At 32.8% G+C, this 11374-nt stretch overlaps 1 protein-coding gene across 2 annotated transcripts in view; it reads right to left on the bottom strand.

Moving 5' to 3' along the window:
• Nucleotides 1–1858: 1858 nt before the first annotated feature.
• LOC127731685 (mothers against decapentaplegic homolog 3-like) overlaps nt 1859–11374 on the bottom strand; it is a 72726-nt gene continuing 63210 nt past the window's right edge. For both annotated transcript variants that reach the window (XM_052240466.1, XM_052240467.1), the window contains exons 6-9: nt 10594–10806; nt 8910–9047; nt 7655–7799; nt 1859–6415 (exon numbers count right to left, since the gene is read on the bottom strand). In XM_052240466.1, the coding sequence (XP_052096426.1) occupies nt 6292–6415; nt 7655–7799; nt 8910–9047; nt 10594–10806 (620 nt within the window). In that variant the 3' untranslated portion in view covers nt 1859–6291. The remainder of the gene's footprint in view (nt 6416–7654; nt 7800–8909; nt 9048–10593; nt 10807–11374) is intronic.

The following is an 11374-nucleotide window of genomic DNA, read 5'->3' as shown; positions in this document are numbered from 1 at the left end:
AGGAACCCTTCATTTTTCCCATTGCATATTTCTGAAAATAGTTGCTACCATACTATAGAATAGAGAGACACATTTAAATGTTTTAAACAATGACATCGTTTTTCCAAATATTACTTCATCGAAATTTGCATGTTTTTTTATAATGACCCATATACACTCAGGGTAGGATCTAAAGAATGGTCTTCTAACTGCACTATAGTATATACACTCATGGTAGGATCTATAGAATGGTCTTCTCACTGCACTATAGTATATACACTCAGGGTAGGATCTGAAGAATGGTCTTCTAACTGCACTATAGTATATACACTCAGGGTAGGATCTAAAGAATGGTCTTCTAACTGCACTATAGTATATACACTCAGGGTAGGATCTGAAGAATGGTCTTCTAACTGCACTATAGTATATACACTCAGGGTAGGATCTGAAGAATGGTCTTCTAACTGCACTATAGTATATACACTCAGGGTAGGATCTAAAGAATGGTCTTCTAACTGCACTATAGTATATACACTCAGGGTAGGTTCTGAAGAATGGTCTTCTAACTGCACTATAGTATATACACTCAGGGTAGGATCTAAAGAATGGTCTTCTAACTGCACTATAACATATACACTCAGGGTAACAAAGAACATACAAGAAAGTACTTTATATTTTTAACAAAATAGTTCTATACTGTAACTTTTTCAATAAGCAAAATATTTGGGTCATTTTGATATCAAATGAAAGCTCAAGGACTTAGGATTACTGTAGAAAATTTTCTCTTGAATGATAAAAAAATATATGGGGAATGCGTCCATGGGACACAGATGATGCCCCCAATTGCATATAACATTATAAAGGGACATAACTCAAGAATGATAAAAATGATGCCACCAAAATTCAAACTGTGGTAATAAGCATTGTGTATAAGAGTCATAACATTTGGTTGAGGCAAACTTAAGTTAGAGAATGCAAATGAATAATTCAGCAAATTTTCCATTTGTAAAGGGGTATAACTCTAGAACGGTAAAAGTGATGCCACCAAAATTCAAACTTTATCTGTGTTTTGTGGTAATAAGCATAGTGTGCAAGTTTCTTAACATTTGGTTGAGGCAAACTTAAGTTAGAGAATGGAAATAAATAATTCAGCAATTTTTCCATTTGTAAAGGGGTATAACTCTAGAACGGTAAAAGTGATGCCACCAAAATTCAAACTTGATCTGAGTTTTGTGGTAATAAGCATAGTTTGTAAGTTTCATAACATTTGGTTGAGCCAAACTGAAGTTAGAGAACGGAAATGAAAAGTTCAGCATTTTTTCCATTTGTAAAGGGGCATAACTCTAGAACGGTAAAAGTGATGCCACCAAAATTCAAATTTTATGTGTTTTGTGGTAATATGCATTTTGTATAAGCTTCATAACATTTGGTTGAGGCAAACTTAAGTTAGAGAATGAAAACTAATTTCGGGACGTAGGTATGTACCTACGGACAAGGGTAAAACTTAATGCCCCCTCCGCTACGGTGGGGTTATAAATATGAAATTAAAATTGGGCATGTTTGCCCTGTTACTCAGATCAGAGGTACCTGTTTTAGTACTACCAAACTAATGGAAGCCAGTGCACTCTAATATGCAATTGAGGGTATGATGAATTTTTCAGTCCAAGTCAGGATAAGGTATAGTTTTGATATGAAATGAATGTCACTTTATTTGAACTTGAAGAAATAAATTGAGGACTGAACACTTCTTCCTATTTTTAATGACAATTAAATTCCCAAGCTGTTACAGCAGCTGATCGTAACCTGTTCCAATGAAGCCGACCCTCAAGAGACAACTACAAAATGTAACTTTTACTTAATATGTTAAAACACAACAATATAGCACAGGTACATTTATTTGCCATAAAACTGTAAACAATGTACAAAGATAGCACATGTGACTAAAGTAACAGTAATAAAGGTCATCACAATATATGAAGGTCAACTCCATGGTAACAGAATAATTCACCATTATTTTTCTACATTAAATTGATCATATTCTAATTTTCAATACTGATTTACATATGAAAAACCAAGGAGAAAGTGCAGTAGCTTAACAAAGCTAATGTTTTTTTTTAAATTAAGAATTTATAATTATGTATTCATTATCACTGTTTGCTTCTTAAATTGTAAGACGAGAAATAAAAAATAAAAATGTCATCTTTCGTTTGTCATTTCATGAAACAGTACATATCTAAAGTGTTGTTATAATATTACAGTTTACTTTTGGAAACGCCATAATGTCAATGAAATATGTCGATTTACATGTAACATTTATGAGTATCTGTTCTCTCTTGTCATATCTGAATGGCAGACATGGTTGACTTGTTTGTTATACCTAGACTTTTGAAGAGGATCCACTTTTAGCCTGGAATTTAAAATTATACCAAATGGTCTTAGAATATAGAATGGCGGAAGGACCTTCTTATGGAATTCAGGATGGAGTAGTTTAATTCATGGCCAGTTAAATTGTCAGTTATTTTGGAATTAATTATATTAGATGCCCGAACTTACACATTATTTTCATAGGAATTTAGGGATTTGGCATTCATTTTCTCAGGAAGTTGGGATGAGACCCCCTCCTACCCGACTAAATATACAAATATTTAATAAACCAAATATTAATGATTCTTCAAATAAATATGTTCAGAGCAGCTGATCTACAAAACTGCATAATTTCCAAATCTAATTATTAAATCTCCTCTTACTATGGGCTTACTTTTTGATTAAAATAAATTTGTTACCAAGGTGCCAAATTAAAATATGCATTAAAGCACAAAACCAGGTACCAAGCACAGCACATCATAAAAGAGCAAACTGATTCTAATTCTTTGTAATGTAACTGATTGGGAACCAGATTAAGGTTATATGATTTTCATGACATAGAGACATTACATATAACACACTAATTGTGGAGAATAAAACAAATATTTAATAATAGTGTATTTACTGTGTGACCTCTAGTTACAGGTCAACCTATTGTTGTTTAACTGAACCAGAAATAAATTTCTATTTGTAAAATTACCTTTTATGGACAATTTTAACAGTTGAAACATGATTTGTTATATTTGTATAATCAACAAACAACAATACACATAAATCTTTGATGCATAAAATGTAGGTCACAATTACCAGCTTTATATTTTCTACTTCCTATATTTTTGTAATTATAATTTTACGCACAGGTAAATTTGCTCTTTCCAATAGCTTACCATTGTCAATGAATGGTTCCCCGGGTTGATAAGGGACAAGGGAGGTAACCAAAGTTGATATTCATGGTTATTTTTCCCTCCCAATTTGGTATGGAAGTGATAAAATTATTTCAAAGGCAAATTTCAAATGTACTCTTCTTTGCCCTTCTTTACATGAAATGAACCAAAATTGTTTCCTCTATTTTATGGAACAATTGTCTTTAATTTTCTGTTATGCAAAAACAAAGGTAACATTGTTAATTAATTAAAAATAACATGTGAACTTTGACACAAACAGAAGAAATACTGTTTGGCCATTGTGATATAAGTAACATAGGATTTAAAATCAATGAGTCTACATAATTATAAAGCACCATTGTAATGTGTGAAACAGGTTGAGAAAGCTACTAGTTATACATATCACTCCTCAAACTTTAGGTCTCGACTCTACATTGTATCTGAAAAGGGTTATTTTAATAGATGCAGAGAACATCCCCACTAATGTTGCTATTATATGTTTCATTCCAAAAAACCTTTACCTTATAACATTTAGTATTCTGTCAATGTGATTAAAAAAAACTACATGAAAAAGTCTTTGGGTATTCCTGTTAACTATCTTTCAATGTGATCTAAGTTACAAGTCAAAAATAGTTCTACCATACATTTGATGGTCTTTTAGCAAAATCAACAATAAGCCACTATTTTGAAAAAGCTTTCAACTAAAAATAATTTACCTGATTTTTGAAAGAAATATTTGTAATATACAGAAGCAATGTACAAGCTACTATAGAAGGGGAAGTAACTCTATTGGTCACCGGTATCATTATAACATCCTGAGGCACTTTACACATCAGAGTTACCCCCCTTAGTTTTGGCATTATAATATTTACAGCATCACACAACATTCTATTAAATAAATGTCTTACACCAGAAACCACTCATGTGTAAACCAATTCTCTTCCAAGTATTCAGATATATCTGTAATTTTATAAGAGCTATCAAAAAAACATTCAGAAGTTGGAAACATAATATATCAGCCAGAATTTGATTGATTGATTGTTGGTTGCTTAACGTCCAGTGGCAAATATATCATGTATGCTCAAGACAAAGCCAGACTTTGGGTGTCTCAAAAACAAAATGACCACAATTGATGTTTTTCACCAGAGCAATATTGAATTTAACACCAAACAATGTTGTTTAGAAAGCTCTTTAAAAATCAACTGACCTTTAAAAAAAATAGTAATTTACACATGAGTAGTTTTGTTGTAAAATAAAAAGCATGTCAAATTCTTCCATTACTGGGTGCCTTCATAAAACCCTCAGCCAGTTGAGTCAAATTCTCCCATTATTAGGTGCTTTCATACACCCCTTAACCAGTGAGTTAAAATAGTTTTAACTACATGTCTGTTTAATAATTTTATATTTTTTGGCACAAGAAACATATAGTTTCCTGAGTTGTGATTAATATCTACTGTAAATTCAGAAATAACTGCCAGAATTTTATTATTGTGAATAATGTGACTGGGTGAGTATCACAATAGTGGGAACTCCCATGTGACTGGGTGAGTATCACAATAGTGGGAACTCCCATGTGACTGGGTGAGTATCTCAATAGTGGGAACTCCTATCCCAATTTCTGTTACATATATTTGTTTGCAGCTTTTCCTGCAATCACAATAATTATTTTCACATTTGGTCTGTCATGTAAAAAATGCATGTAATAATTTCTGTATTTCTTGATAACATTGCATTGTTGGAAGTTTTGTTAGCAACAGAGCTATTGGTGTCTTATCCAATCATAAGGTTTTACACAAGAGAGATAAATCAGATTATAAAATTTGGTACTGGAGCTCCTTGTTAATTCATACTTCTTTTAAAGCCTTTTTTTTCTTTTAACTTTTGACCCTGTAAATTGTCTCCCTCGTATTGGCCAATCAAAATCTGGCATTTTGACATGAAGTATAATACATATCAATATTCTATTCTTGTAAGCATTATCTAAAACTGCACATACAATGAAGAAACAAATCCCTTTTAAGAGAAGCAGACTTGCCTGAGAAGTAAATTTCTTGGTGGTCAATACATAACATCAATTTAACTTTAAAATTCATTGACAGTTCAACATTGAAAGAATATATCACCATACGTTTTATTTCACTTTAAAAGGAATCAAAATTTACAGGTGAAAAAAAAATAGTACTTTCTAAAAAATAAACAGTAACGACTACATTTGTATCTTATCAGTATACTGTTCACTGATCACAGATTGAAAATGAAATTAAAAACATTATAAAAATTGACAATAAATTTCTGTTTTAAAATATCTTAATTTACACAATTTAAAAACATGCAATCTATGAACATAATAATCAGCTAAGTAAAACCATGAAACCCTTGCTCTTCTTATAACCTCCCACTTACTGAAGTGGTGGTACAGTAATCAGTCAAGTGAATTATGGACACTGGCTCTTCTACAAACCACCCACTTACAAAGTGGTAGGTATAGTGGATCATTGTGCTAGTTGGTTAATTTATTTATCTAAATTTCTCCTTATCCATTCATTTCCATAAGTTTAATTACCATAATAGCATTGTTGAACTCCTGTTTTATTTTTAATCCATATTTATGTTAAATTAAGCTATGTTTAGATTGTCAGTTGGTCAATTTTCATAGAGTGGCAATTTAAGTGCATAGTTAAATTCAAGCCAACAAATTGATTCAGTTTTGTCAACAACCATTCTATCCAATGTGATTAGGAAATATGTACGAAAAATAAATTAAGCCAGGGTTCCAAGCTTTCTCTCTTAACAATGAAAAATCATAATTATGTATAATGTGTATATAAAATCAATGATCAGCAATGTGATATACAATAAAATACAGGGGTAAACACATACAAAGCACATGACTAATCTAACTTTTCTACCTCCATCTATAGAGAGCAGTTAACAACTTTTCTATCTCCATTACAAAAGAGTTCAATTACAACCTTTATTTCATGACTTTGTCAATAACAATTCAACATAACAATGCCACTTTTCAGTTCATTTGATGACTATTTTGACCTTTTGACTTTCTGACCTATGACATACTAGAACATGGAAGTCCTGGTGACCCCATCTGACATAATACTCTATCAAGCCATTGCAGTGGTCCATTCAGATGGATCTCAATCCAACATGGTGTACTGGTTACAGTTTGTCGTCTGCAAAATTAAACCACCATTAAATATTTTACCGGTATATATAAATCCGCTATAAAAGATGCAGTTGAACTTGCAGTGAAAATCTACTGATTGTTATTGTCAGACAGTTCTAACTAAGTTTTTAAATATTTTTTTTAATATTCATATAAAATTGCTTGAAATCTGTATTTTTTTGGTAGTTGCATGGCTTTTAATATTTAGTTGTATGTTTCATATGTGCATGAAGATTTTATTTTTGTTTTGTATATGTTTTTATATTTGGTAAAAAAAGAGCTTATGTTAGTATGTTTTATACCATGCTGAATCAAAATAAAGTGGTCTATGTGAAGTGTAAACTTTGCTCTGTGTTGAAGGCTGCACTGTCAATGTTAAGATGAAGAACTGCATATAAGAGCTATTCCTTTGCTTTAAGGTTTTCTGACGGTCATGAATGGATTTTATGACATCGAGGACAGTGGATATAATCCAGCAACTCTCAGTAAAATAAATTTCTATGACTGACATTCAGGTTTAAATTCTACAATGGAGGTCTACTTCACATAAATATAAAAAGCACAGCTAAAACTTTTTGGGTGTGTGTGCTCCAAATGAATGGAAACCTTCTATGATCCCAATGTATGTAACTAGTTACTTACATACACACCACTCGATTGATTGATTGATGGATTGGTGTTTTTTTAACACCACTTTCAACACTATTGTGCTACTTCGAGGCGGTCAATTTTTATTGGTGGAGTAAGCCGGAGTGCCTGGAGAGAACGACGACCTTCAGTAGGAAAACTGACAATCCTAGTCAATTAAGATTGGAGTTGAGTGCACCTGCCCTGTGCGGGATTTGAACTCACAACCTCAGTGTTGACTGGCTATCGATACAGTAGTTGGACTACTTAGACCACTCGGCCACCGAGGCCCCTCACACACACCACTCGATCTCTGGTGGATACTTAAGGGCAATCAAACTAACATTACATATTGAGGGGCCTTGGTGGCCAAGTGGTCTAAGTACTTTAACTACTGTATCACTAGCTTAACACTGACGTTGTCAGTTCAAGCCCCACATGTGGCAGGTGGGCTGGAATCCTATCTTAATTGACTTAAGATTTTCAGTTTTCCTACTAAAGGTCGAAGGTTCCCTCTGGGCACTCCAGCTTCCTCCAAAACTGGCCACCACGAAATAGCAAACAGTGCTAAAAGTGGCCTTAAACACCAATCAATCATCTAACATTACATAGTCATTACCTGTACTCAGCTCCCCATCCTTTGACAAAACTCATACGAATAGTACACATGCGAGTTAGTTGATAAACAGATTCAAATCCTTGATTGACAGACTGGGCAAGCAATGCAGCAAATTCTTGGTTGTTAAAGATCTTTAAATTACATCCTGAAAAAAAGAAACAAAAGTCAGAGATAATATTTAAAATTTGCAAAACTTGAAATATTAAGGGTTACCTCCCTTCTACTAAACTTACTTGAATTATTTTATAAAGAACCCCTGTACATGCTATTTATAGCTTTCATGGGTTAGCATAGGTTTAAACTAGATGAGTCGGAAAGATACAAATGGCATGCTCGCAAAAAAAAGGTTGAAACAATTTTTAGGAGTGGAAATTTGAGAATGAATGTCTGTATAACTGTTATTTTCACGAAATATTCAGAGGCGTTTAGAAAAAAAGTCTGTAAAACTGTTCGTTTAGGAATGACGGAATGATGGATAAGGGTAACACTATATGGCCCGAACACTTTGTGGTGGGGCCATAAAAATAATCAGCATTGTTTGAGGCTATTAAAGCTTCAACTATTGATCAAAGGTTATGTTCTACTTTTAATTGAGTAATGAATGTTTAATCATCTATGTAAATTTAAACACAAGTGAATCAACGCCTGGTAAATCTTCTGTCAGTAGATTCCATAAAGTGGATACCTCGGGTATGAAGGGTCGTTACGATAAAAACATAAAATGTAGAAGGTCCAGTAGCAACAACACTTTAAGGAATGCTCCAGTAATTTATTGAGATCGACATGTTTCAGTGGCTAGGCCACCATCATCAGGATAGAAAACAATACATAAAATCATGCTGAGGTACAAAATCGGGTTGAGAAAATTAAAACGTCACAATGTTGCTATGGTGAGTAACGTTATAAATAGCAATTGAAAGAGAAAGTAAAAGTAAGTATATATGGAAGTGAACTATTAAAATAAAATAAAATAAAAATACAATGTTTTTGTTGTTAAAATGTTTGTTAAAATTATTCTATGTAAATTGTTGATATTTTCAACCTGAATATAATTTATCTTTTTACCTGTACTCATATGGATACTGTGACGGTAGATAACTGACAAAGAAACTGTAAAGGGGGAGACTTACAAAGAAACTGTAAAGGGGGGGGGGGGGGGGGACTTACAAAGAAACTGTAAAGGGGGGGGACTTACTTACAAAGAAACTGTAAGGGGGAAAACTTACAAACAAACTGTAAGGGGAAGACAACTCACCTGGTGGTATTTTACATACTGTAGCAGGATGCCAACCATATCTTTGGTTACAATTAGGACTTTGTACAAATACAGCACTTTCACTCAGACATTCAGCAAATACCTCTCCTCCTATGTAATATAGTCTCACGCCTTTACCTAGAAATACACAAACACGTAACGTTAAAACACTTTTTGCTGTTAGTTGAGACAGTGAGTAAATAATCAGTTAACTAACAGTTGCAATTTAGACAGAATATCAATATTTAATATCAGTTTACTTAAAATTTCAAGGAAGACCGAATTTGACTTAAAATCACTGAAAATTTGAGGTTTGACAGGGTTTAACTGTATTATCGATGTAAAATTGTGATTAGACAGGGTTTAAACTGTATATTTGAGGTTAGACAGAGTTTAAACTGTAAAATTGAGGATAGACAGAGTTTAAACTGTATAATTGAGGTAAATTTGAGGTAAGGCTGGGATCAAATGTATAACTGAGGTCAAGTAGAGGTTAGGAAGGGTTTAACTGTATAATTAATTTACATTTGAGGGGTAACACATGGTTTAACTGTATAATTGATGTAAATTTGAGGTTAGGAAGGGTTTAACTAAATAATTGAAGTAAATTTAAGGTTTGGAAGGGTTTAACTTATAATCATTGTCAAGACAGGGTCTCATTGTATAATCATTGAACAGACAAGGTTTAACTGTATAATCATTGTAAAGACAGGGTATAACTGCATAATTGTTGGAAAGAAAGGTTTAAATGTATACTCATTGTTATCAAGGTTTAACTGTATAATATAGATAACAATATGTCTCCCTGTCATTGAGGTTGGGAAGGGTTTAACTTATAATCATGTCAAGATTGGGTTTAATTGTATAATCATTGTACAGACAAGGTTTAACTGCATATTTATTGTAAAGACAGGGTTTAATTGTATATTCACTGTAAAGACAGGGTTTAATTGTATATTCATTGTAAAGACAGTGTTTAACTAAAAATCATTGTAAAGACAGGGTTTAACTGTATATTCATTGTAAAGACAGGGTTTAATTGCATATTCATTGTAAAGGCAGGGTTTAACTTAAAATCATTGTAAAGACAGGGTTTAACTGTATATTCATTGTTAAGACAGGGTTTTAATGTATATTCATTGTAAAGATAGGGCTTAACTGCAGAATTGTTGGAAAGAAAAGTTTAAATGTACAAGCATTGGAAAGACAGGGTTTTACTGTATAATAATTGGAAAGAAAGGTATACTTGTATAATCAACTAGATGTAAGTTTGAGGTTAGGCAAAGTTTTACTGTATAATCAACTTGATGTAAGTTTGAGGTTAGTCAAGGTTTTACTGTATAATCAACTTGATGTAAGTTTGAGGTTAGGCAAGGTTTTTCTGTATAATCAACTTGATATAAGTTTGAGGATTAGGCAAGGTTTTACTGTATAATCAACTTGATGTTAGTTTGAGGTTAGGCAAGGTTTTTCTGTATAATCAACTTGATATAAGTTTGAGGATTAGGCAAGGTTTCACTGTATAATCAACTTGATGTAAGTTTGAGTTTAGGCAGGGTTTAACTGTATATTTGATGTAAATTTGAGGTTAGTCAAGTTTTAACTGTATAATGTAGTTGTGATAGACAGGGTTTTACTGTATAAAAGATTTGATAGACAAGGTTTAACTGTATAATATAGATACCAATATGTCTCCTTGTCATTTCCACTTGTTGTGTTCTGTTGATATTAGACAACAGACCGAGACAGAATCTCTCAGAGTTTGATGGATCAGTGAACCCATCTACTGTCAACGAGGGCATTGAAGCATGAAATGTCTCCCCAACACGATTATTTAGTTCATAATATGCAATGGAGCACCAAAATGCTGGCTCCTTGTAAGTGACTGGTTCTGCATCTAAAAATAACAATAGTATCATATAAGTGACAGAAACTGCCACTGGAATATTAACAGGCAATACATTCCTTATATATATATATCTATCTGTTTATAATTAAGATCCATTTATCACACCAGGTGATCCGTTTATTTGGCAATCGCCAATGGCAGTCAGCAGGGTTTAAGAACATTTGTTGTTCGACCTGTTAGTCAAATGCGTTTTGTTAAAATATACTTTTTCACTTTTTTGATCTTTTGGAAAATGTTGTTTGTGCTGTATTTAGACCCCTCTAACAAGAAATTTGTTTTGCATGCACACGTATAAAAATTGCGGTTTTTATCCGACGCAATCATAGGTTTGAACGTTGTTTTCAATTTAGACTTGTGTATATCTATCTTCTTATATACTAGCCCCTTCCCATCACTCCATTGTTACTGATATCACTGATTGCTACTTGCTTAATGTCTATAGGCAAATATTTCATGCATATACATGACAATCATCCCTTTGTGCTCTAGATTAAGTCAGAAGCATTTATTCCTTATATAAATTAATATACCTATATGGAGCTTTTTCCTTTCAGAA

The sequence above is a fragment of the Mytilus californianus genome, unplaced genomic scaffold (genome assembly GCF_021869535.1).
Source record: "Mytilus californianus isolate M0D057914Y unplaced genomic scaffold, xbMytCali1.0.p SCAF_20, whole genome shotgun sequence".
NCBI classification, from domain to species: Eukaryota; Metazoa; Mollusca; class Bivalvia; order Mytilida; family Mytilidae; genus Mytilus; species Mytilus californianus.
This window is presented reverse-complemented; position numbering and strand designations above follow the sequence as displayed.